Source organism: Elgaria multicarinata, chromosome 4 (assembly GCF_023053635.1).
Source record: "Elgaria multicarinata webbii isolate HBS135686 ecotype San Diego chromosome 4, rElgMul1.1.pri, whole genome shotgun sequence".
Classification (NCBI taxonomy): domain Eukaryota; kingdom Metazoa; phylum Chordata; class Lepidosauria; order Squamata; family Anguidae; genus Elgaria; species Elgaria multicarinata.
The window spans coordinates 3,692,965-3,719,398 of NC_086174.1; the positions used below are offsets into that span (position 1 = coordinate 3,692,965).

The 26,434-nt window shown below is 47.4% G+C and overlaps 1 protein-coding gene across 1 annotated transcript; it reads right to left on the reverse strand.

Moving 5' to 3' along the window:
* Nucleotides 1–483: 483 nt before the first annotated feature.
* FBXO16 (F-box protein 16) lies at nucleotides 484–26,072 on the reverse strand. Its single transcript, XM_063125515.1, has 9 exons — nucleotides 25,974–26,072; nucleotides 19,870–19,905; nucleotides 18,383–18,589; nucleotides 15,727–15,891; nucleotides 13,138–13,370; nucleotides 10,704–10,797; nucleotides 7,645–7,689; nucleotides 4,276–4,501; nucleotides 484–673 (listed from the first exon to the last, which is right to left on the reverse strand). Exons 1-9 carry the CDS (start codon nucleotides 26,067–26,069, stop codon nucleotides 567–569), a joined length of 1,209 nt encoding a protein of 402 aa, XP_062981585.1. The 5' UTR covers nucleotides 26,070–26,072; the 3' UTR covers nucleotides 484–566.
* Nucleotides 26,073–26,434: the final 362 nt, after the last annotated feature.

A 26,434-nucleotide genomic window follows, 5' to 3' on the forward strand; every position in this document is an offset into this window, starting at 1 on the left:
ACCCCTCACCCCCCAAAAGCCTTAGGCTGCAATCCTATATTCACTCACTTGGGGGTAAGACCCATGGAGCACAGTGGGATTTACTTCTGAGTAGACATGCATAAGATTGTGCTGTTAGAATCATTATAACATTGATGCTCATAGCAACCCTGTGAGGTAGACTGCCGCCATTCCCATTTTACAGCTTAAAAATCGAGGCTGAGAGACAGCGACTTCCCCAAGGCCACTTGGCAAATTCCTGGCTGAGCGAGGGATTAAAACCTGGTGGTCCAACAGTCTATTAAAGCAGCCTTCCTCAACCTGGGGCGCTCCAGATGTGTTGGACTACAACTCCCAGAATGCCCCAGCCAGCTGGCTGGGGCATTCTGGGAGATGCAGTCCAACACATCTGGAGCGCCCCAGGTTGAGGAAGGCTGTATTAAAGAGTCCATCATAGAAACACAGACACGGATCCACCCACTTGATTCTTTGAAGATTCTGCTCTTCAAAAACGCTGCCTTGTGGCTCTGGACACATGACTGCCAGGAAGGGACGGTAACCAACACCTCTCCCTTTCGGAGACTCAGTCAACGTGACGCTGTGAAGATCCTACTTTCTCCATCTTCTTGCTCTCCATCAGATCCGCAGCTGGAGAGGGGAAGGTCCCACGGCTGACTTTTAAAGAGCGGTGATGCTGGAATGGGTAAGAGAGATGAACTGATTAACGTTAACGGCAAGAAACTAGAATAAAGCATCCATTTACCTAACACTGAAACTCTTCTAACATATCTATATACATCAGCCTTACAAGTGTTTTCCGCCAAGGTGTTAACACAATTGCTTTATGGTGCACAATTGTGTACCTACAGCAATTTTACTGCTATGGAATCCACCCAAATAAAATTTCTGAGAAATGTTCTCGGTCTTCCAAGCTGTGTGCCCAATGTACTTCTATGTCTAGAGACAGGTCAAATTTCGTTTGAATCCCGTGCCTGGAGGTACAAGTTAAACTTCTGGCTAAAAATGACATTCTCTCCTCCAGGGTTGGCCCCTTTGACTCTGACTGATACATTTCAGTCTAAATGGAAAAGGGCTGTGAACAAAAAATTGTGTACTTTGGGTTTCTCGCGAAATGCCATTTTGGCATTAGGCCTTTCAAAAGCCAAGGAGGATATATACCGGCGTATTAGCGACATTGAGCTACAAGATCATATAGGAGCAGCAACCCGATATCCTGAATTTAGAGATGGGGGCAGGCTCTCCTTCCTGCAACATATTTAATAGGGTGACCATATTTTGGAAACCAAAAAGGAGGACAACATGGTCGCCCCCAAGGGGGCGTGTCCAGTACCAAGGGGGCGTGCCCACCTGAACATAGCCTTGGTCACATGTCTGATTCTACAGCACACATTTAAGACAAATCTGTTCTACATAACATCTTAATGTTAAAATCACTGAAATAAAGAACAAGTGAGAGATTCAATGTATCTGAAATTAACTTCACTCACTTCTACTTTTGTAGGTTTTGCTGTACTTTGAAGCTTTTGCTATACTCTGTGTGTTACATTCTCCCCTTCCCTCAAATATCTTTTCTGACTGTATCTTCACTCATTGCAAGCTGCTGTTGTTGTTAACAGGGTTTGCTACTGGCCCCAGATCTGTTTCAAATTTGGTACGGCTAAAGCTCTATCTAAAAGCTATCATGGTGCCAACTTTCAGCTCTTTATCTTTAAAAATGACAGTTTAAAAAATAATAATTTTAAAACCTCATTTTTTTAAAAAAAAATCCTAAAATATCAATGGATGAACAGAACTGTTTCAAATTTGGTGTGGCTAAAGCTCTACCTAAATCCTATCAGGGTACAAAATTTCATCTCCTTATCTTTAAAAATGACAATTTTACAAGTAATAATTTTAAAACCTCAATTTTTAAAAAATTCCTAAAAATCAATGGATGAATGGATCTGTTTCAAATTTGGTGTGGCTAAAGCTCTACCTAAATCCTTTCATGGTGCAAAGTTTCATCTCTTTATCTTTAAAAATGATGATTTAAAAACAAATAATTTTAAAACCTCAATTTTTAAAAAAATCCTAAAAAATCAATGGATGAACGGATCTGTTTCAAATTTGGTATGACTAAAGCCCTTCCTAAGAGCTACCATTGTGCCAAGTTTCATGTCTTTATCTTAAAAAAATGACAGAGTTATAAGCATTTTTGTTAATTCCCATTAGAGCTTCTCTTTGAAAACAATCCGGATTTCCCCTCCCCCTCCCGGATCTGCCATCAAAAACCCGGACAAATCCGGTCATATGGTCACCCTAATATTTAACTTCTTTAACTATTCCAAAATACAGGAAAGTGTTCACGCTGGCTAAATTCAATTGTGCTTCCCTCTGCATTTTTGGAGGGTAAATATAATAATATCCCATATTCTAAGCGCCTATGCCCCTGTAAAGCTGACATGATAGAAACCGTGGACCACGTATTGCTGTACTGCTCCTCTTATTGTGATTTTTGGCATACTTTCATCACTCCTATTTTACAAGGAATACCTGGGAGATCTGATGTGTGTTCTATACAGACTGTCTTTTATCTGATCAGAACTCTCAGATAACCTCCAAGGGGGCTAAATTTTGTGCTGCTGCAACGGCTTGTCGGCGTGGGATGATATCATCTGATTGTGATGCTGTTTTCATCTCTTAAAATATGCGGGACATGTACTAATTAATTGTTATCATATGCTGTTTTATTCATAGCCCCATTTTATTCCATCGGTTTGGGAATATTATACGTGCTGATATTGTTGTGTTGTGTTGCTGGTCTTGTGACCGTAAATAAATACATTCTAAATTCATATATGTATGTATGTATGTGTTTGTGTGTGTGTGTGTGTGTGTGTGTGTGTGTATATATATATATATATATATAAAAATTAAAATGGAGGAGCCCTGGACACCCCTCTCCCTGCTCGGACCATCTTGCCCCCTTCCTGCTCCTTTCTTAACGCCCGAGTCATGAAAACCCCCAGGTTGTGCTTAAGACTTAAGAACATAAGTGCCCTCCCACTGGCTGCTTCCCAACGGCTGATCTTCGGAGCTAGACTGCCTCTGACCTGGAGGCTTCATGCAGTACCTTCCATAGTCATAAGGACTAGAAACATTTTAAAAACTAGGGGTGGGTGGGGGCAGAATCTGAGACTGCCATGCCAGTGATTAATCCAACGACAAACCATAGCTTAACTGTCCTCGACAACCCGGTGTATAGTAGTGGTTGGGCATTTCCGAATCTCCTAGAAACCTCATCCACATCTACTTCTGGTCTGTTCCCCCAAATTATATAAACCCCATGTCAACATTGTCATGGATTTATATATAAGCCAGTGTGGTGTAGTGGCTAGAGTGTTGGACTGGGAGTCGGGAGATCCGAGTTCGAGTCCCCACTTGGCCATGGAAGCTCACTGGGTGACTTTGGACCAATCACCAACTCTCAGCCTAACCTACCTCACAGGGTGGTTGTTGTGAGGATAAAGGAGGAGGAGGAAGAAGACTGTGTAAGCCACCTTAGGTTTTTTGCAAGAGGAAAAAAAGGCAGGGTATAAATGTAATAATAAATATAACCTTACCCAGATTCAAAATAGGTCACAGGCATTTGCACAGGAGGGCCATGCGTGTTCCTGCTCCCCCCTTTTCAAACGCTGGTCCCACCCTTATTTGAAATCAATAATGGGGCAGTGTTAAGGTGACCATATGAAAAGGAGGACAGGGCTCCTGTATCTTTAACAGTTGTATTGAAAAGGGAATTTCAGCAGGTGCCATTTGTATATATGGGGAACCTGGTGAAATTCTCTCTTCGTCACAACAGTTACAGCTGCAGGTGCCCTGCCCTCTTTTAAATATGGTCACTGTAGTATATCTCCTGCAGCTTTAACTGTTGTGACGAAGAGGAAATTTCACCAGGTTCCCCATATATACAAATGACACCTGCTGAAATTCCCTTTCCTGTACAAGTGTTGCATAGAAAAGGGAATTTCAGCAGGTGCCATTTGTATATATGGGTGACCTGGTGAAATTCCCTCTTCATCACAACAGTTAAAGCTGCAGGTGCCCTGCCCTCTTTTAAATCTGGTCACTCTAGTATAGCTCCTGCAGCTTTAACTGTGGTGATGAAGAGGGAATTTCACCAGTTTCTCCATATATACAATTGACACCTGCTGAAATTCCCTTTTCTATGCAACTGTTAAAGATACAGGAGCCCAGTCCTCCTTTCCATAGGGTCACCCTAGGCAGTGTCCTCACTTGGTGAGCTTCTGCTGGTTCGTGCAAAGGCCGCCTTCCCCTTCTCACTCAGCTTTGGGATTGGTCCTCGGGCAGGTCCCGGCCGTATGCCAGCATTCCATTGGACACTCCGGGCAAGGATCTTCGCCGTAGCTTTGGTCACTGGGTAGCCCGTTGGCTCATACGTAGCCCAGTTTGGGCGAAATGGAACTTCTGCCTGTGAGCCCAGGTCAGCTGAGAGGGACATCTAGGAAGCAAAGCAGGCAGACGTGAATTCGGAGTAAAGCGAGGAACAGCAATACTACAAACGAGAAGGATCTTGGAATTGTTATAAATCACAAGCTGAATATGAGCCAACAGTGCGATATGGCTGCAAGAAAGGCAAATGCTATTTTGGGCTGCATTAATAGAAGTATAGATTCCAAATCAGGTGAGGTCCTGGTTCCTCTCTATTCGGCCCTGGTTAGGCCTCATCTAGAGTATTGCGTCCAGTTCCGGGCTCCACAATTCAAGAAGGACGCAGACAAGCAGGAGTGTGTTCAGAGGAGGGCAACCAGGATGATCAGGGGTCTGGAAACAAAGCCCTATGAAGAGAGGCTGAAAGAACTGGGCAATCCCGGTTTCTGACCCTCCTGCGCAAGTGTTTTAAATCTGGTGGAGGTTCATCCAGACTTGAAACGGGCCTCGTTTTCCACACTCAGACCCCCTCGCCCCGGTGTCCGTTTCTTCCTCCTGGCAAGCAAAGGGAAGGAGATGGCAGCACGACCCTTTGTCTTGGTTTGCAGCCTCGCTGCCATTTCTGATCTGCCATTTGGATTCAACGGAGGCCCATGAATTAAGGCGGGCAGGGAAAACGCAGCGCCAGCCAGATTAAAAACCCAATTCAGCAGCAAATCAGCTTAGATGCCAAAAGCCCGTCTGATTAAAAATGACTTTGCCTGCCAGGAGAAGCACAACAGAGACGGAGCTTGCCTGGCCTGCCTCAGCCGGGACTTCCAGAGACTGGGAGCAGCCGCCGAAAAGGCCCTCTCTCACGCTCCTGCCTAATCTGCCTCTGATTGTGGCGGGCCAGAGGGAAGGGCCTCCACTGAAGACAACCCTCTGTCAGGGATGTTTTAGGGTGGATTCCTGCCTTGAGCAGGGGGTTGGACTCGATGGCCTTGTAGGCCCCTTCCAACTCTGCTATTCTATGATTCTAAGATCATAACGTTGTGTGGGGCTTTATAGGTGGTAATCAGCACTTTGAATTGTGCCTGGAAAGAGACGAGTAGCAGCAAAGCTGTTGTAACAAGGCAGTCACGAACTTTCTATCAGCAGCCCTGGTCGATAGTCGGGCTGCAGCTTTGAGAAGTTTCCCAACCCATTTCAAAGGCAACTGCATGTGCTTCTGGACCCGTCGCTCCAAATGACAGCCTAGATAGATGCGACGGCCAGGAGTGCCTCCTATCAGCTTCGGCTAATACGCCAGCTGCGCCCCTTCCTAGAGTCGGAAGACCTAAAGACGGTCGTGCAGGCGCTGGTAACTTCGAGGCTTGACTTCTGCAATGCGCTCTACATGGGGCTACTTGTGTGCCTAGTTCGGAAACTTCAATTAGTCCAAAATATGGCAGCCAAGCTGGTCACCAGTACACCTAGGGGAGACCACATCACACCAGTTTTAAAATCTCTTCACTGGCTGACGATATCTTCGATTCTAAGATGCACTTTTCCCCCATATAAACATCTCTAAAAACAGAGTACGTCTTAGAATCGAGGTGTGTTTATTATTTCTTAGAATCAAAGCTTTTTTCCTGTTGGTGGTGCTGAAATTAATGTGCGTCTTTTTATTTATTTATTTATTTATTTATTTATTACATTTCTATACCGCCCAATAGCCGGAGCTCTCTGGGCGGTTCACAATCGATGGCGTCTTAGAATTGAAGAAATACAGTAGTTTCTTGGTGAAGTACAAAGTGTTGCTTATTACCTTTAAAGCCCTACGTGGTTTGGGTCCAGGCTACCTGCGGTATCGCCTTCTCCCGTACAATCCGCCCCACAAACTCAGGTCCTCTGGGGAGAATCCACTTCAGTTAGCACAAACTAGATTAACAACTGTTACCCAGAGGACCTTTTCTTGTGCTGCTCCCAGACTGTGGAATGGCCTGCCGGAGGAGATTTGTCAACTTGACAGTCTTTTAGAATTTTAAAAAAAGCAATAAAGACTCATCTATTCCGGCAGGCCTATCCAGTGCAATTTTAGAATGTTTTAAGGATGTTTTAAAGATGTTTTAATCATGTTAAACGGAATAACGTTATAACGGGCTCAAGTTAAAGGAAGCCAGATTCCAGCTGGACATCAGGAAAAACTTCCTGACTGTTAGAGCAGTACGACAATGGAACCAGTGACCTAGGGAGGTTGTGGGCTCTCCCACACTAGAGGCCTTCAAGAGGCAGCTGGACAACCCTCTGTCAGGGATACTTTAGGGTGGATTCCTGCACTGAGCAGGGGGTTGGATTCGATGGCCTTGTAGGCCCCTTCCAGCTCTGCTATTCTGCTATTCTATGTATGGTATGTTTTTAATCAGTTTTTAATGTGCATTTTATATCATGTTTTTATACTGTTTGTTTTATACTTTGAATGGTTTTAGTTTTTGTGAACCACCCAGGGAGCTTTGGCTATTGGGTGGTATAAAAATGCAATAAATAATAATAATAATAATAATAATAATAATAATAATAATAATAATGGTGATGTAGAGGGAGTTACAGTGGTCCATAGAGGCTGTAGCTAAGGCATGTGTCACTACAGACAGATCTGACTTCTCTAGAAATGTGCGCACTTAGCTAGTCCACTCCGGGCCACACCCGAGACTGGAGCATCCAGGATCAGGGAAGAGTCTAAGCGTAGGTTCAAACTGCAAACCTGAATCCTAAAGGGGAGTGTAACCCCATCAGCACAGATCGAATCCTTATTCCCTGATCTGCCTTTCAACTTGCCTGTCTTGTTGGATTCAGCTTCAATTCCTTCAACACGTTTCAATAAAACTTTTTTCTTAAGAAACCCATCGTTAAGTAATAAAGGCAGATAACGGCGCGATCAGACAACAGTCAAATGTTGAGTCTGAAATGGCTGATGCCTGCATTTCCCTTCGCATTCAGCTGATGGGGCTTTGAGACACAGAGCATGTGTGAAACGTGGTGCGTAATTTACTAAAGAAAGAAGAAGCGGTTGAACGATTGGCAGAGATCAACCTAAAGACAAACAGGTGAGTGTGCAAGAGCTTAACGTGTCAGGAATACAAAGGCAGCATGATACAACCACAGGATGCGGCAGGCAGCATGGGGTGTCGTTTGCGCCCCCCCCCCACAAATGGGTGCGGCACACAAAAGACTGCGCAAAGCAACATCTACCTGATTCCTACATTCCTGCGCCTTTGGCAATTCAGCAGGAGGCTGCTAGAAGTCAAGGAAGCAAAACGTGTTAAATCACAAAGCGCCTTGGCGTGGTCTGTCCCAAAGTGACAGAAATAATACACAGCTGCAGTCCTGTTTGAGCTCTGTAGGCCTCCTTGCCCCAGGGCATGTCTGGATGCAGAACTGAGCACCTTCAGTGCGGCTGTGACTGTGGCTTAAAACAACCACCTCCACCCCAAATCGCAAAATGACGACGACTGGCAGAGCAGCAGAAAACATACAGACAGTTCAATCGGAGGCACGTTTACCCAGAAGTAAGCCCCGTGGTGTTCAGTGGGGGCCTACTCCCATGTAAGTGGGAGGGCCAGGATCTCTTCTCGATCCTCCCAGAGTGCAGGACACGGAATAACAGGCTCAAGTTAAAGGAAGCCACATTCCGGCTGCACATCAGGAAAAACTTCCTGACTGTTAGAGCAGTACGACAATGGAATCCGTTCCCTAGGGAGGTCGTGGGCTCTCCCACCCTAGAGGCCTTCAAGAGGCAGCTGGACAGCCACCTGTCAGGGATGCTTTAGGGTGGATTCCTGCATTGAGCAGGGGGTTGGACTCGATGGCCTTGTAGGCCCCTTCCAACTCTGCTATTCTATGATTCTATGATTCTAAGTGTGTACAGGAGTTCAACTTTAAGGAACTAAAAAGCGTGGTCAAATAAAAAGGTCTTATTTGTGACTTGTGCAGCTGGCTTGGGCTGACACCTATGAAAGAGAGGGCAGCAGCAGATGGGGAGACAAAGGGGGCAGGAAAGAGGGGCAGGAAGCAAGGTCTGGGTCCAGGAGCAGGCTGTGTAGAAAAGGTGAGGCTTTGCTCTAGAAATATCACAAGAACATAAGAAGAGCCCTGATGCTGGGTCAGACTGAGGGTCCACCTACTCCAGCACTCTGTTCACACAGTGGCCAACCAGCCATCAGCCAGGGACCAACAAAGCAGGACATGGTGCAACAGCACCCTCCCACCCATGTTCCCCAGCAGACAATCTTACTGCTTCAGATGCTTTCTTTCTTGAAAGATCTAGAAAGAGGAGACTCCTGGCTGGACCCAGTCTGGCACTGTCCCCAACCTGGTGCCCTCCAGGGATGTTGGTCTGCAACATCCATCAATGGCTACACTGGCTAGGAATGATGGGAGTTGCAGTCCAAAACAGATGCAGGGCTCCCAGCCCAGGAAGGCTGCCTTCGGACTTCTGATTGCGCAGGGTGGGCCTTGAACCCTTTTGCCAAACCCTCCACCCCGCCCCACCTGCACCTGAGGGTTGGGGGACCGGACTTAACTGCAGGGAATATAACGCGGAGGGATGCAGGAGACAGAGGGGAGTGGCAAAAACTGAGTGGCACAAGTGGAAGCACTTTCCACGAATGCAGAGCCATGGCTGGGTACAACTCTGTGTTGCCCCCTTTCTGACTCTGCCCTAGCTTGTCTTTACCATCTGCCGGTCCGGGATGCCCCCTCCCGGGTCTCTCATCACTTTGACCTGTTCACTAGGGTTGTGCTCCGCTTCTCTTCGGTTCAGAGAAGCAGAAGCGAGGCGAAGAGGATCGCCTCAATCCGGAGCTTCGCCTGCAGGTAAGTGGGGGGGAGGGGACTCATCTGGCGCCGCCGGCGCCGCCATCCATACGGCGGTGGCGGCAGGTAAGGGAGCAGGGAGGAGGGACGCTTACCTGCCTCCGTCGCGGGCTTCAATTGAGGCCCCGATTGAAGGTGGAAGTGAAGTCCGAGGCCTCTTCCAGCTTCAATTGCGGCCTCAATTGAAGCCCGTGACGGATGCAGGTAAGGGGGTGGGGGGCTGGCCTACCTGGCGGCGGCGCCGGCGCCATCCATGCCGTGGTGGCGGTGCCAGGTAAGGGAGCAGGGAGGAGGCAGGTAAGGGAGCAGGGAGGAGGGACGCTTACCTGCGTCCGTTGCAGGCTTCAATTGAGGCCCCGGTTGAAGGTGGAAGTGAAGGCCGAGGCCTCTTCCGGCTTCAACCGGGGCCTCAATTGAAGCCCGTGACGGATGCAGGTAAGGGGGCGGAGTGGTGGTGGTGGCTTATCTTGCGCCACCGCTGCCGCCGCCGCCCATGTAGCGACGGCGGTGAAGTCGGATCTCGCTCCGCGGAGCGGAGCGGGAGACGGGCGGCGCGGCGCGAAGAGGATCGGGCCCGATCCGGCCACGAAGCGGATTGGGGGGTCCGTGCACACCCCTACTGTTCACTACACACTGCATGCTGCCTTGGCGAGGTCTGCCTCACTTCCAGGGCCTATGCAGCACCTATCGCTCTGCCTCACCATCGCCCGTGGTTGGCCTGAAGGTCCCCTGAGTAATCTTTCAACCCTGGGAGAAAGAGGGCCAAAACGCCACACTAAGGGGAAGCCCAGTTCCAGAAAAGGACAAAACACCCCCTCTGCCAAGCGCGGCTGCCCTGATCGAACCTGCACCCTCTCCGCCTTCAGCCACCGTGGCCGCGTAGAATCAACAGAAGAAAACATCACAGCTCTCCCGTGTCACATACAATTTGCTCGTGGAGTTCCAGCATTGCAAAGGAACCCTGTATGTTCCTGAGCACGTGGCCTCTTCCCGCCCAGGTCTGCAAGAGCGGATCCCTAGGGATCCCTCCCACGCCCCCCAAGCCTTGCTTCCTGAAAGTCTTTGTGTCCAAGAAGAGCGTCGCTTTGCCGACAGCGAGCACAACCGATCCTCAAGGATTAAATGTTGGCTTTGTTCAGGTTTGCCCGAATCATAGGATGCTAGAATCAAACAGCACTGCAGGGCAGTGGGGCAGGAAAAAAAGGGGCCTTGGGAGGGATGACCCCTTCCTTGCCAAGGGCCATGGCCCCTCACAGAGTTCGCTGCTTAACTTAGAACAGCCTTCCTCAACCTGGGGCGCTCCAGATGTGTTGGACTGCATCTCCCAGAATGCCCCAGCCTGGCTGGGGCATTCTGGAAGTTGTAGTCCAACACATCTGGAGCGCCCCAGGTTGAGGAAGGCTGACCTAGAAGATAGTAAGAGTCGCAATACTTGCCAAGGACTTTGCTTTCCGGAGTTTGTACGTTCCGCTGCCCGGTTTCCTTTTTTTCTGGCCAAGTTCTGCAGTGAACCCTCCTCCTTTTTTCCTGCTGCAGGTGACAGGGGGAGGGGAGGGGGGTTGAGAGACAGATATCGAACAAGTTAAAGGCATTTCTCAGGATAGAGAAAAGGGGGGAAATCCTTTCTGTGGCAGAAGCAATGCCCAGGCCTGAAACTCTTTCTAAACTGGGAGTTAGTCCCAGGTAAGTGAAACCAGAGCAGCCTGGACTTGGTGGGACTTATTTCTGAGCAGGCAGGGCTACGACTGGGCCGCACGAGTGCTGAAGCCCAGCTGCCCAGAGATACAGGTGCTTCGGTACTCAGTGGTGTCTGCCGGTTAGTCAGCAAGCCAGATTCCCAACCTGTGACTTCAAGTGGGCTTGTTTGGAAACTGACCAAACCACAATCTCTCGTTGGGGCCACATGGCAAGATGAGATTAGGGAACCATGAAACTGAGGCCTGGTGAAGTCCTTCTCCCAGAAACAAACTTCAAAGTGATCTTGATAGGCTGGAGTGGTGGGCTGAAAACAACAGAATGAAATTTAATAGGGATAAATGCCAAGTTCTACATTTAGGAAATAGAAACCAAAGGCACAGTTACAAGATGGGGGATACTTGGCTCAGCAATACTACAAGCGAGAAGGATCTTGGAATTGTTGTAGATCACAAGCTAAATCTTGCAGTGCGATATGGCTGCAAGAAAGGCCAATGCTATTTTGGGCTGCATTAATAGAAGTAAAGCTTCCAAATCACGTGAGGTACTGGTTCCTCTCTATTCGGCCCTGGTTAGGCCTCATCTAGAGTATTGCGTCCAGTTCTGGGTTCCACAATTCAAGAAGGATGCAGACAAGTTGGAGCGTGTTCAGAGGAGGGCAGCCAGGATGATCAGGGGTCTGGAAACAAAGCCCTATGAAGAGAGACTGAAAGAACTGGGCATGTTGAGCCTGGAGAAGAGCAGGCTGAGTGGAGACATGAGAGCACTCTTCAAATGCTTGAAAGGCTGTCACACAGAGGAGGGCCAAGATCTCTTCTCGATCCTCCCAGAGTGCAGGACACGGAATAACGGGCTCAAGTTAAAGGAAGCCAGATTCCGGCTGGACATCAGGAAAAACTTCCTGACAGTTAGAGCAGTATGACAATGGAATCAGTTACCTAGGGAGGTGGTGGGCCCTCCCACACTAGAGGCCTTCAAGAGGCAGCTGGACAACCATCAGTCAGGGATGCTTTCGGGTGGATTCCTGCATTGAGCAGGGGGTTGGACTCAATGGCCTTGTGGGCCCCTTCCAACTCTGCTATTCTATGATTCTATGAATGGCAGTTAACATCCACTCCGATGAGAATTTGGGCTGGTAATTCGGGTACCAGTCAGTGAGTGTACAATGATGCCAGAAGGCCTGGGCCTTCTGCATTCAAGCAGGTCCCACCTTGGCCTGGGAATGACACGCAAAGCAAGGTTTAGCACCATCTTCTCTGACTTGGTGCTCTCCCGATGTGTTGGACTTCAGCTCCCATAGTTCCCAGCCATTGGCTGGGAATTATGGGAGTTGCAGTCCAACACATCAGGAGGACACCAGGTTGGGGAAGGCGGGTGCGGCCGTTTCTGGGGACACCGTTAGGCATTGCTTCACCTGCATCGTGGACCCTTGGCCATGCTGGGTCCCAGGGACATGCGCAGGCCGGCTGAGCACATCCTGGGGATTCCCCTGGCTGCTCTACGCCTGCAGTGGACCGCAGGACCCATTCACAATCCACTCCAGGATGCTGGTGGATTCCAGGCCCATGACGAAGGAGGAGGCAAGAAAGAAAGAAAATGTATTGTGCTCTACATGTTTCGGAGAGGGTGTCTCCTCCTCCTGGGGCTGTTTTTAGTTCTTTTTGAAATCCCTTGACTGCAAGAACAACAATATTTTCTTCTTTTTTATTAGGTGCTCGTGAACCCTGTTTTTTGAGCATTTATAACTCATAGAGCACAATAAATTTTCTTTCTTTCTTGAGCACTGGAGTTCGACTCCTCCTTCGTCATTAATTTACGGTGCCTTTTCCCTCCACATTTGTGCCGGATTCCAGGCTCAGCCAAAACCTCCTGGAGCACAGCCAATAGGTTCCCTTTGTTTCTCGTCTAATCAGGGAATCAGCATCCCGCGAAGGTGTGCCGTTAATCACGAAGGGGCGATCTCATGCAGGGGACTAAATTGCAGCCCTGCTTCCCATTACGTAATCGTGGGGGAAATTGTGAACAACAGGTTTTGACGGTGTTGCTCTCGAGAATGGAAGCGGGAATGTCATCATCCTCTGCCCACGGGGACAGGGCAGCTGTACGCCGAACAGAATAATTGTGTTATTCAGTTTCGTTTGACAATAAAAAGATGGAAATTAGGGCGTGGCTTACGCCTGTCTCGCTTGCTCAATGGGATCGAAGTTGTCTAAGTAGTTGAATCTGACGATGTCGGTGGGATGCTTATCTGAAGAGCGCCACGGAGGGAGGTCTCTCTTCTCTTTGTTTGCCTTCTTTCCAAACAGAGATGCCGATTGGAGGACTGACAAGAGGGAATCTTTCATCTCCGGGACCACTTTCGTTATTGGCTGGACATCGGCCACCACAAAGTCCTCTTTTGGAGGAGTCTAAAAAGGGGGGAAAGAAGCAAGCTAGATAAATCCTGTACAAGGGGATTGTGAAGAGCTCCAAAGGGATCTCTCCAGGCTGGGAGAAAAAGGCGTCCAAACGGAAGATGCGGTTCAATGTCAGCAAGTGTAAGGTGACGATGCACGTTGGGGCAAAAAAAAAAACTAATTTAAAGGATAACCTAATGGGATCTGAGCTGGCGGTGACCGAACAAGAAAGAGATCTTGGGATTGTGGTGGACAGATAGATGAAAATGTCCACCCTGTGTGCGGCCTCTGTAAAGAAGGCAAACTCCATGTCAGGCAGGATAAGAAACGGAATTGAGAATGAAATGGCCAGTATCATGCCGTCCTTATACAAATCGATGGTGCGACCACGCTTAGAATACTGTGTACGGTTCTGGTCACCAAACCTAAAAAAGGATATTATAGAGTTGGAAAAAGTGCAGAAAAGGGCAGCTAAAATGATGAAGGGGCTGGAGCATCTCCCCTAGGAGGAAAGGTTACAACAGCTGGGATTGTTTAGCCTGGAAAAAAGGAGGCTAAGGGGAGACATGATAGAGGTGTACAAAATGATGCCTGGTACAGAGAATGTGGATAGGCAGACATTTTTCTCCCTCTCTCAAAATACTAGAACCCAAAGGGGTCATCCCATGTAGCTGATTGGTGGGAGATCCAGGACAAATAAAAGGAAGGACTTCTTCACACAGCACATAGTTACATTATGGAACTCACTACCACAAGATGTAGTGATGGCCACCAATTTGGATGGCTTTAAATGGGAGTTGGATAAATTCCTGGAGGCGAAGGCTATCCATGGCTACTAGCCCTGATGGCTGTATTCAAGGCAGTAGGCCTGTGTGCACCAGCTGCTGGGGAACGTGGGTGGGAGGATGCTGTTGCACCATGTCCTGCTTGTTCATCCCTGGCCGATGGCTGGTTGGCCCCTGTGTGAACAGAGTGCTGGACTAGATGGACCCTTGGTCTGATCCAGCATCAGCGCACTTCTTATGTTCTTATGCTATTGTAGAAATTACCGTATTGCTTAGGTGTACTGAGTTTTTTTCCCCACTGGCCACTACAGGGCTTCTGGCAACCCAGGGCTGTGAAACTGTGGGGCGCTGGGGCCTCTGTACAAGTTGACACTAGTTACAGAACAGTTACGCAGACAGACCAAGTGCACACCCTGAAAGCAGGAAGAAAAACAACTCTATACCACAAGGGTGAGAAATTAAAAATGTCCACTCTACCGGATAAGAAATGCCATGCTGGATTAGACCAAGTGTCCTCTTTCCATCCAGGAATCCAACAGCCAGAAATGAAGAAAAGAACCCCGCCCAGTTCTCCAGGTGTATCCCAACCCTGACCACGCACAATCCTTTTAGCCATTATGACTGGAAGCCACCGACAGGCGCACCCTCCATGGATTTGTCTATGCCCTTTTAAAAGCCCCATAAGCCCAGTGGCCCTCATCACACCCTGCGGCAGTGAATTTCACAAGCCGAGAATGGGATGAACCTGCCCAGAATCTCCAGCCCACCAGTTCCACCCAATGGTCCCAAGCTCTCCCATTAGGAACATAAAAAATGGCCTCTCGCCAAGTCAGAACATTGGTCCACCTACCTCAGCATTGTCTACACTGACTGGCAGCAGCTCTCCAGGATTTCATAGAGAAACAATCTTTGCCAGCCCTGCATGGGACCCTCTGAGTGCAAAACAGGGGCTCCACCATGGAGCTACAACCCTTTCTCTCAAGCCAATTTATTTATTTATTATTTATTTATTTATTACATTTATATCCCGCCTTTTTTCCTCCAAGGAACCCAAGGTGGCGTACATAATCCTCCTCCTCTCCTCCATGTTATCCTCACAACAACAACCCTGTGAGGTGGTGGGGCTGAGAGTCTGCGACTGGCCCAAAGTCACCCAGTGGGTTTCCATGGCCGAGTGAGGACTAGAATCCGGATCTCCCGACTCCCAGTCCAACACTCTAGCCACTACACCACACTGGCTTATATATAAATCCATGACAATGTTGACATGGGGTTTATATAATTTGGGGGAACAGACCAGAAGCAGATGTGGATGAGGTTTCTAGGAGATTAGGAAATTTGAGAGCCAGCTCAGCTCTTCAGAAAAAAAACATGTGGTGCCTGCATTGTGAAGTGTACCAATCCCAGCAGGACTGTATCACATACTTACGTTGAACGTTTGAGTTGGCTCTCAAGTCTACAGTCCTGAACATGCCCCGTGTCACAAAATGCCATCCACGTAGAAAGTTTGCACATCCAATATGAGGCTAAAAGAGAAGTTTTCATCTCAATGTTCACCCCCCAGGGAGGGATTACGGGTTTACCTTAGGCCTGGTGACCTGGAACTCTTCCAATGTCTGAATGTAATGTTTCTTCCAGATTCTTTCCTCCAATGGAGTTGGAGAGAAGTTGATGTACCACCCAAAACGTAGGCATTTCGGCATCCAGATCTGATCCAACTCTGTCAAGTATTTCCAGTGCCAGTTCACCTGAGAATGCCAAAGGCCCTGTTATTGTTGGCTTGAGGGTCATGGTCGTAGCAAAAACCAGCTGTGGGCACAAAATCCACATGCGGGATCTGTTTCTCAGCCTTAAGGAAACTATCCCATTTTAATTCCAGCAGTGAATGCAATTGATTTTGAGGAAACGTTTTCGTGGCTATGTCTTCCCTAGTCTATCCTAAACCCAGCAGTGGTTCACACATGCGGTGATGGAGCTGGATTTCAGACACACACCGCCTCGGGGTTATGCTTGCCCCCATTTGCATGGATAAAATAGCATGTAATGTGCACACAAGTAAGCAGACATGTGCAACTACTGTGATTCCTGTGGGGGTCTTATCACTGCAACAAGTAAGGGCGATTCCGTCTTGCTGGCTCCTCGTGTCTTTTCTGGTTCTCATACTACTTATGAACATATGAAGTTGCCTTCAACAGAATCAGACCAGTTGTCCATTGCATCCAGTTCTGGGCTCCGCAATTCAAGGAGGACGCAGACAAGCTGGAGCGGGTTCAGAGGAGGGCAACCAGGATGATCAGGGGTCTGGAAACAAAGCCCGATGAAGAGAGACTGAAAGAACTGGGCATGTTGAGCCTGGAGAAGAGAAGACTGAGGGGAGACATGATAGCACTCTTCAAATACTTAAAAGGTTGTCACACAGAGGAGGGCCAGGATCTCTTCTCGATCCTCCCAGAGTGCAGGACACGGAATAACAGGCTCAAGTGACAGGAAGCCAGATTCCAGCTGAACATTAGGAAAAACTTCCTGACTGTTAGAGTGGTACGACAATGGAACCAGTTACCTAGTGAGGTTGTGGGCTCTCCCACACTAGAGGCATTCAAGAGGCAACTGGACAACTATCTGTCAGGGATGCTTTAGGGTGGATTCCTGCATTGGACTCGATGGCCTTATAGGCCCCTTCCAACTCTACTGTTCTATGATTCTATAAGGCCTGCTACGCTCCAGATTTTTGGAGTACAATTCCCAGCATTCCTGACCATTGGCCATGTTGGCTGGGGCTGATGGAAGTTGAATCCGAAACATTTGGAGGGGACCAGGTTGGGGAACGTTGGTTTAACCCATGGACTATCTACTCTGTCCAGCATTGTTGTTCCAAGATCTTTTCCAACCTTGCAATCTAAGAGCCCTTTCAAATGGAGGTGTTGGGAATTGAACAAAGCAAGTGTTCTACTACTGAGCTACGGCCTCTCCCAAAATTAGGTTGCTATGGCCCCTCCTCACTATATATAAAGCTACCTGTTATGGAGTCAAACCATTGTCCATCTAGACCAGTACTGCTTACTCTGACTGGCAAGCCCAACCCTACTACTTGAGACGCTTTTAGCTGGAGATCTCAGAGGCTGGACCCAAGAACTTTGGATCATAAGATACATGCTTTGTTCACTGAGCCATCGACCCTCCATGCTAGAAATTCAGCAGCGTTGCTACAACTGTAAATTGTTCCTCAGCACATGTTCGAGCGTTTATAAAATCACAAGAGTTGGAAGAGGCTCAATAGATCATGTTGTCCAGTGGTTCCCAAAGTGGGCGGTACCGCCCCCTTGGGGGCGGTGGGATTGCATAGGGGGGAGTTAAGAGGCAAGGGGGCGGCAGGGGGGTGCTAAGAGGCAAAGGAACGGAAGGGGGGCGCTTAAGGTGGTCTTTTCCGAGAAGCACCTCTCCAGAAGGTCTTAAAACCCAGGGACATTTTTATGGGAGAAGGTAGTTTGGTCCAAAGCCATGGAGGGGAAGAATCCACACATGTATTAATACCGTTTAAGAAATGTCCTTTTAACGGTGAATTGAAAAGTTTCAAGAGCACCAAAACGCTAATGAAGAGACATACCCTGCTTGGTGTGCCCTGCCACGTCGGCTGCAAAACAAAGGCGTTCGCTCTCTTTTCCCTCCCTTCCTTGGCAAGCCTGTGGAGGGTGCTTCAGATTTTGAATAAATATTCAATTAATTGTTACCGTTTTGAATTTTATTATTTTCTTCCTTAGTGGGTCGTTGAAAACCGCTATTTTGAATATTTACTTTTATAGTGTAGGGTAGGGGGGCACTGGGCATGAGTTTGTGGAACCAAGGGGGTGGTGACCTGAAAAAGTTTGGGGACCACTGATGTAGTCCAACCCATGTAACAAACACATAAATGTCAGAACATCCTAGCAAATTGCAGTGTTTGCCCAGCTTGGCTTGAAAACCTTCACAGAAAGGAGGAGAACCATCCTAAGATGCTCATTCCAGTGATGAAATGATCTTACAGCTGGGAATTGCCTTCTAAGGTCTAACCAATTGAAGACATTTCTTTTTGCCTTATCCTCAGTGACACCTGCTGCCCTGTCTCAGCTCCTTTCAACTATCTGGGGACTGTCACTGTATCCCCCCACCCTTTTAGCTTTTTCTCTCTTTAGCCTGAAAATACCCAACGCCTTCAGCTTTGTATATCTCTGCTGCATTCATTTCCGGCAGGCTGAGTTTTACCTGGGCACATCGGGAAAGACTCCGAGGGTCCAGGAAGGAAAAGATGTACAGAGACAACACCCTGGGAAGCTTGGTGGTGAAATCCAGCGCTTCGACCGGGACTCGCTCCTGCAGCTGCTTGAAACAGAACTTCAGCTGGGAGAGGGAACAGCGCTCTAAGAAGTCCATCAGGAGTCTTCGCCTCTGATTGTCCGTCCATTTGTCAAACTGGGGGGGGGGGGGAGAACAGGCGAGCTGTGGGTTTTGCGGCACCTGGGATAGCCCCATGGAAGTGACTTTCCCCATCATGTAATACTTTGCAAACAACAAACCATAAGATCCATGTTGTACTTTATCTTAGGTTGGATCGAACTTCCTCGTTGAAGCTGCGGAATGGATATCACTGGCAGAACAGGACACCTGCATACACGCCTCTGCCCTGCAGCCCCCTGCACAGTCTCCAAATCTCCTGTAGAGGCTTGTGGGCACCTCTGGAGGAGGTATGGAGGGCACAGGCAGCTGCGAGGTGGGGAGGGGGAAAGGGGACGCAGAAGCCCTGTTTCATCGGGGGTATTCATTCTGCAGGCCCAACAAGGACGTTGGAGCCAGCCCTATATGTATTGGGTTCCCTGGCTACTAAAGGACACAGGAAAGGTGGGATCAGGGCAATGGTCCAACTAGTAGTCCAATTCAGCCTCCAATGGTCCAATTCAGCCTCCAACGGATCCTTCTCCCAGCCAGATATATCTGGAAATCTCACACACATGGCATTTTATTTATTCATTTTATTTATTTTAAGCATTTTTATGCTTAAAATAAAACAATTCCATTAAAAACCCTCATCCTGTTGAAAGCCCTCAACCCAGTTTAAACCACAAACTCTTGTGAAAATAAAAATGCCTTACAAAGGCGTTTGAAAGAATTGAGAGTGGGAGCCTGTCTAATCTCCAGTGGCACATTGTTCCATAACCGGGGGGCCAGCCACTGAAAAAGCCCTGGCCCCCACACATTTGTAGCGGGGGACCATCAGGGCACCCTGCTCCTGAGAGCGAGTCTGCCAATGGTGAGACACAGGAGAAAGGTGAGTGCTCAGGTATCCAGGACCCAAGCAATGCAGGGCCTTATACCTGGTCAACAAGACCTTGTAGCGCACCCTAGGAGCCACCAGCAGCCAATGGAGGCCCTAAAGCGCCAAAGTGATAGAAGACCACTTTGGGAGCCCATGAAGCTGATATCCTTCTCCTGCTGTCTGTCCCCAGTATCTGGTATTCAGAAGTGTACTGCAAGCCTACATAGAGATTCCATTTGGCTATTCAAAAGATATGCGATAACATACCTCTGAAATAGACGAGCTACTTCTAAATACTACTAAAGGTAAACATTGACATTTGTGCTACTGGTAAGCATGTTGTAATGCGTTCACATTTCCCAATGTAGCCAGGTCACCTCACAGTAAGTACTGAAGCTCATGGGATTTGCAGAGCGATTAAGAAAGGAAAGACGATTACCCATTTCCTCAGCAAGTTTCTTCTTTCTTCGAATACCTTTAAAGAAAACATTCAGAAGGTAATAAAAAAACAGAACACGACATGACATGACTCAACAAACCTTTACAAATAACTCAGCAAACGACTCGACAAACTATGAAAGGACACGTGCGACTGAAGAAGCAATTCTAATTTAGAAAATCATCTGAATTCCAGCTGGACGGTTCAACCCAAGGATGGCCAATTCAAAGAGATCATAGAATCATAGAATAGCAGAGATGGAAGGGGCCTACAAGGCCATCGAGTCCAACCCCCTGCTCAAGGCAGGAATCCACCCTAAAGCATCCCTGACAGATGGCTGTCCAGCTGCCTCTTGAAGGCCTCTAGGGTGGGAGAGCCCACAACCTCCCTAGGTAGCTGATTCCACCGTCGCACTGCTCTAACAGTCAGGAAGTTTTTCCTGATGTCCAGCCGGAATCTGGCTTCCTTTAACTTGAGCCCGTTATTCCGTGTCCTGCACTCTGGGAGGATCGAGAAGAGATCTTGGCCCTCCTCTGTGTGACAACCTTTCAAGTATTTGAAGAGTGCTATCATGTCATAGAATCATAGAATAGTAGAGTTGGAAGGGGCCTACAAGGCCATCGAGTCCAACCCCCTGCTCAATGCAGGAATCCACCCTAAAGCATCCCTGACAGAGGGTTGTCCAGCTGCCTCTTTCTAGCGGGTGCAGAAGGGTCACAAGAGACAGACTTCCCCCCCCCCCCGGTGTCAGATTTCAAAGGCACGCCCACAAAATAAAACTGTAAGAGTAGCCCTGGTGGATCAGACCAATGATCCATCTTTAGGGGCCAAACAGATGCTCCCAGGAAGCTGGGCATAAAGCCAACAAGTCCACCCCACCCCACAGGCCCTGAACATGGGGGTTCCACGTAGCTATTATGGCTAATCGCCATGGATTGACTTCTCCACCGTGAAAATGGTCTAATCCCCATTTAGGCCATCTAAGCCCTGGCAATCGTCGCATCCAAATTCTATCAATTCGTTCTGTGTTGCGAGAGGAGAACTTTGCACAGTCAGTGCTGGACCTCCTGCCAATTAGTGTTTAGCCTGGAGAAGAGAAGATTGAGGGGCGACATGATAGCACTCTTCAAATACTTGAAAGGTTGTCACAAAGAGGAGGGCCAGGATCTCTTCTCGATCCTCCCAGAGTGCAAGACACGGAATAACGGGCTCAAGTGACAGGAAGCCAGATAATGGCTGGAAATCAGGAAAAACTTCCTGACCGTTAGAGCAGTACAACAATGGAACCAGTTCCTAGGGAGGTTGTGGGCTCTCCCACACTAGAGGCCTTCAAGAGGCAGCTGGACAACCCTCTGTCAGGGATGCTTTAGGGTGGATTCCTGCATTGAGCAGGGGGTTGGACTCAATGGCCTTGTAGGCCCCTTCCAACTCTGCTGTTCTATGATTCTATGATTCTAGGATATAGAACAGATTCCCCTTTTTCTCATTTCTGGTGGAGCATTGCCAGCTGCACCTGACCCTACTCAATACGGACTATGTTTAGGCCCTGCCTTCAGGTGAAAGGGAGTGAAAAACTAAATCCAAATGATTTGGTCAGCTTCATTTTGATTGGCTTCTTCCCCCCAACCCCTCCGCCTCGTGTACCCACTGGGGACTCTCCAATGCCAGGCCACTGTCGTTTTGCTAAGAGCATTTTGTTTTGTTTTTCTTGTTACAAGGAAATGATAAATGGCCCCAAGACCAAATTTTGGTTCAGCCACATTAAGGGGGGAGAGAGAAGGAGAGTTATTTGCATTGCGCAAAGCAAACTTTGTGGGCTTTGATCCAAGCTCTCGTGTATCCACCTGGGCCCACCCTCGTCACGACACACCCCATTAGGAAACAAAGCACGTATTTGTTAATCCCTTACGAAATCTTCAGGCGGCGACAGAACTGTCCCAAATCTTCCAAACAGCCTTGAATGTTCAAGTCTCACCAGGTTAGAGTGGGGTGAGGTTTTCCCCAATGGGGGTACTCACTGTAATTTATAGGGATTTGTGGGTGCATTATTATTATTATTATTTATTTATTTATTTACATAGCACCATCAGTGTACATGGTGCTGTACAGAGTAAAACAATAACATAGCAAAACCCTGCCACAGACGCTTACATTCTAATAGCATCATAATAAAACAATAAGGAGGGGAAGAGAATGCACCAAACAGGCACAGGGGAGAGTAAAACTAACAGTATAAAAGTCAGAACAAAGTCAAGTTCTAAAAGCTTTAGAAAAAAGAAAAGTTTTTAGCTGAACTTTAAAAGCTGCGATTGAACTTGTAGTTCTCAAATGTTCTGGAAGAACGTTCCAGGCGTAAGGGGCAGCAGACGAAAATGGACGAAGCCGAGCAAGTGAAGTGGAGACCCTTGGGCGGGCGAGAAACATGGCATCAGAGGAGCGAAGAGCACGAGCGGGGCAATAGTGTGAGATGAGAGAGGAGAGATAGGAAGGAGCTAGGCCGTGAAAAGCTTTGTAGGTCAACAGGAGAAGTTTATATTGGATTCTGAGCTGAATTGGAAGCCAATGAAGAGATTTCAGAAGTGGAGTAACATGGTCAGAGCGGCGAGCCAAGAAGATGATCTTAGCAGCAGAGTGGTGAACAGAAGCCAACGAACTGATGTGAGAAGAAGGAAGGCCAGTGAGAAGAAGGTTGCAGTAGTCCAACCGAGAGGTAACCAAGGCATGAACAATCCCACCCCCTATGCCTCTCCATGGTAATCTTTGGTAAAAGACACGCATGGCATGGCATCACTGAACGCAGCATTTGCCCTCTGCCCTGGAAGTGGCAGCCCAAGAAACAGGGTGGGAGAAATACCCAACGTGATGGCATCACGTCATGGTTTTCTTTCACCAAACGTTCCAGGGGGGAAATGGACCACCAGCAGCCATCTGTGTCCCCACTAACATTTGGCCCAGAGATGTGCAGTCTCCATTCAGGAGTGCTTATTGCTCAGTTTGTTGGATTCTGCTCATTTCCCTGAGTGGTAGGAGATTTCTGGAGAAGCCCCTACCCAATCAGTTGCCTCGTGAGGAAAATACGGGAGAAATACTGGAAAATACTGGAGTCTTTTTGCAGTATGTATTTGTCGTCATGCTGAAGATGGAAAGGAGAAAACGAGGCCCCTAGGCAGACCATGTTGCTACTGTTATTATTATTATCGACTTCTGCAATGCGCTTTATATAGGGCTACCTTTGTGCCTAGTCCCAAGCTGAAATCATGCCAGTATTCCAATGGGCAAAACGGCTCACCAAACAGAACTAGGACTTCCCATAATCTATCTTATCTGGATGGAGATATCTTATCTGGCCCTTATCTGGACGGAGATAGCCTAGCAACAGTGATCCATGCTCTGATAACCTCTCGTTTGGATTACTGCAATGCGTTATACGTGGGGCTGCCTTTGGAAACGGTCCAGAAACTTCAACTGGTACAAAACAGGGCAGCATGTTTATTAACAGGGACTGGCCGGCGAGATCACATCACGCCAGTCCTTTTACAACTTCATTGGCTGCCAGTCCACGTCCGGGCCCGATTCAAAGTGCTGGTATTAGCATTTAAAGCCCTAAGCGGCTTGGGGCCAGGCTATCTGAAGGAACGCCTCCTCCGGTATGTACCTGCCCAGACCTTAAGAACATCTACAGGGGCCCTTCTCCGTGAGCCCTTGCCAAAGGAAGTGAGGCAGGTGGCTACCAGGAGGAGGGCCTTCTCTACTGTGGCACCCCGGCTGTGGAATGAGCTCCCTAAGGAGGTTCTCTTGGCACCTACATTATATGCCTTTAGACACCAAGTGAAGACCTTTTTATTCTCCCAGCATTTTAACAGTCTATAAATAAATTTTAACTTGGTGCTTTAAATTTGTAATTTTGCATTGCTGCTGTTTTTATCTGGTTGAGCTTTTATATTGTATTTTATATAATGGTTTTATACTGTTGTTTTATACTTTGAATCGTTTTAATTTTTGTGAACCGCCCAGAGAGCTCCGGCTATTGGGCGGTATAGAGATGTAATCTATATAAATAAAAATGAAAAAGACCGTTCGTTACTGTCGTTATATCTCCGAAAGTTCTTCACCGATTGCTCTGAAATTTTGACACAGCGTTGCGTTCGAATACGCGAGCGTTGTTATGTAACTATGTTCTCTATGGGGTCAAAGGTTTGTCTTAAAATCAAAGAAATAGGCCTCCTCAAAACCAGTCCTGCTGATCATTGTGACATCACCAACCAGTAGGCCAATCCGCTCCCTCTGCCTCCTCTCCTATTTGCATGTACTCTCGCAATTGGCTGAGTGAATATAGATGTCACACCTGTGACAGTTACACGTTCAGAAGAAAGGTAACTGCCAGGAGTTTCCACTAACCTCCTCAACGTAAAAAAACACCTTTTTTAAAAACCAAACAATCTGCTTTACTTCATCCAAATAATGTCTCGCAGAAGATCACACTTAGGTCGTCGTACTCGCGGAGCGGAAGCACTGCGACGAGAAATTGCAAATCAGACTGAGGAAGAACGGGCATCAGCAAACGAGAAAAAAAGAAAAAGAATGCCTCAAATTCGTGCCAAGGAACCAGGCAAGCAACGTTCAGCCAGACTTGAGGATGCACGGTTGCGAGCACGGCAATCGCGTTCTACAGCTTCAGATCTGCTTTGTTCTCAACAGAATGAACGCGAAAGGCTGAGAGTGGCTGAAAGACGTCAACGAGAAACAGCACATCAGCGTCAAACACGACTCCGTGGTAAACAATCACACGATTACAATCGCCTTGCATTCCGGTACAACCCAGCTGATGATTATAGTTTGAGGCGGCATGTTCTCATCGGCACTATGACTGAAGTGTGTCCTTATTGCAAGGCTCTTAAATTTAATGGAGAAACAAAAGGAATGTGTTGCGCTGCTGGAAAAATTAAACTGCCTCAACTTGGAGAACCACCAGAGCCATTACAAACTTTGCTTGCAGGATATACCGCTGAATCAAAGCATTTCCTATCTAACATCAGGAAATACAACTCATGCTTCCAAATGATGTCGTTCGGCGCAGAAATCATCACAGCTCCATTTATGCCAACTTTCAAAGTCAAAGGACAAATTTATCATAAAGCCGCCTCCTTCCTTCCGTTTCAAGATAGTCAACATAAATTCCTACAAATGTATTTCATTGGTGATGGCAATGATGAATTGAATGCACGCTGCGGAATTTATACCGGCATAAAAAGGTCCATTGTTTCAAAACTGCAACAGCTACTTCACGAAAAAAACAATTTAGTACATTTGTTCAAAACAGCAATTGACATGATGCCATCTGATACACACAAGATTGTTATTCATGCTGACAAAACGCCTGCTGGAGAACATGTGCGAAGATTCAATGCTCCAACTATAGACGAAGTGGCAATTGTTATAGTCGGAGATCAATCTTGACAGGACCTTTCAAAGGTGAAGATGTCCTCATTCCTCGCATTCCTATGATTCCAACGGATATGCCATTTCAATTTAAGAGATTGCAATTCCCCATTCGATTGGCGTTTGCAATCACCATCAACAAAGCTCAGGGCCAATCTTTAGAATTGTGCGGTTTAGATCTAGACACAGATTGCTTCTCACATGGACAATTATATGTTGGGTGTTCTAGAGTCGGCAAACCAGACAATCTCTATATCTACACAGACAATGGAACAACTAAAAATATTGTATATCCACAAGCATTGTGAAATTAAACACATTAGAAACATCCGCTTTGTCTTTTCTTTTTTTTCAGTTTAACCAGACTGAGCCACAGCAACGCGTGGCAGGGTACAGCTATTAATAAATAAATAATAAATAAATAATAAATCTGTTGTTTTATACTTTGAATGTCTTTAATTTTTGTGAACCGCCCAGAGAGCTCCGCCTATTGGGCGGTATAGAAATGTAATTAATAAATAATAAATTAATTAATAAATAATAAATCTTACCACACATGTACTGTCTTTACTGAGGTGCAATGTACCATGACTGGGTCAGATGCTGGAGGCCTCCGCACTTGTTGAGTTAATGGAATACGGTGAGAAGATGACCCATAGACTCACCTTATCATTCATGAGCTGATGATTCAAAGGCGTCCATGTGCTCATCTTCGTTTGCATCTTGGGGCCATGCAGGTTTTTGGGAGGTCCAAATGCCATTATGTTTCTGCAGGAGATGCCACAGTTAATTAGATTCAAGAGTCAGAAATAATCATAGAATAGCAGAGTTGGAAGAGGCCTACAAGGCCATCGAGTCCAACCCCCTGCTCAATGCAGGAATCCACCCTAAAGCATCCCTGACAGATGGTTGTCCAGCTGCTTCTTGAATGTTTGAGGCATTGTTGCAAATGCTACAAGTCAGCCATTTCTTCAATTTTTGAATGTTCAAATAAGTTAATCCCCATGACTGCCAAGAATATTGTTACAAGTATGTTCAGAGGAGGGCAACCAGGATGATCAGGGGTCTGGAAACAAAGCCCTATGAAGAGAGACTGAAAGAACTGGGCATGTTTAGCCTGGAGAAG

Coding starts and splice junctions, on each gene's coding strand:
- FBXO16 (XM_063125515.1), bottom strand. CDS start 26,069: ATGGCATTTGGACCTCCCAAAAACCTGCATGGCCCCAAGATGCAAACG. Junction 18,590..19,869: donor GAAACTTGCTGAGGAAATGG/GTAATCGTCTTT, acceptor CCCCCCCCCCAG/TTTGACAAATGGACGGACAA. Junction 15,892..18,382: donor GTCTTTCCCGATGTGCCCAG/GTAAAACTCAGC, acceptor TGGCATTCTCAG/GTGAACTGGCACTGGAAATA.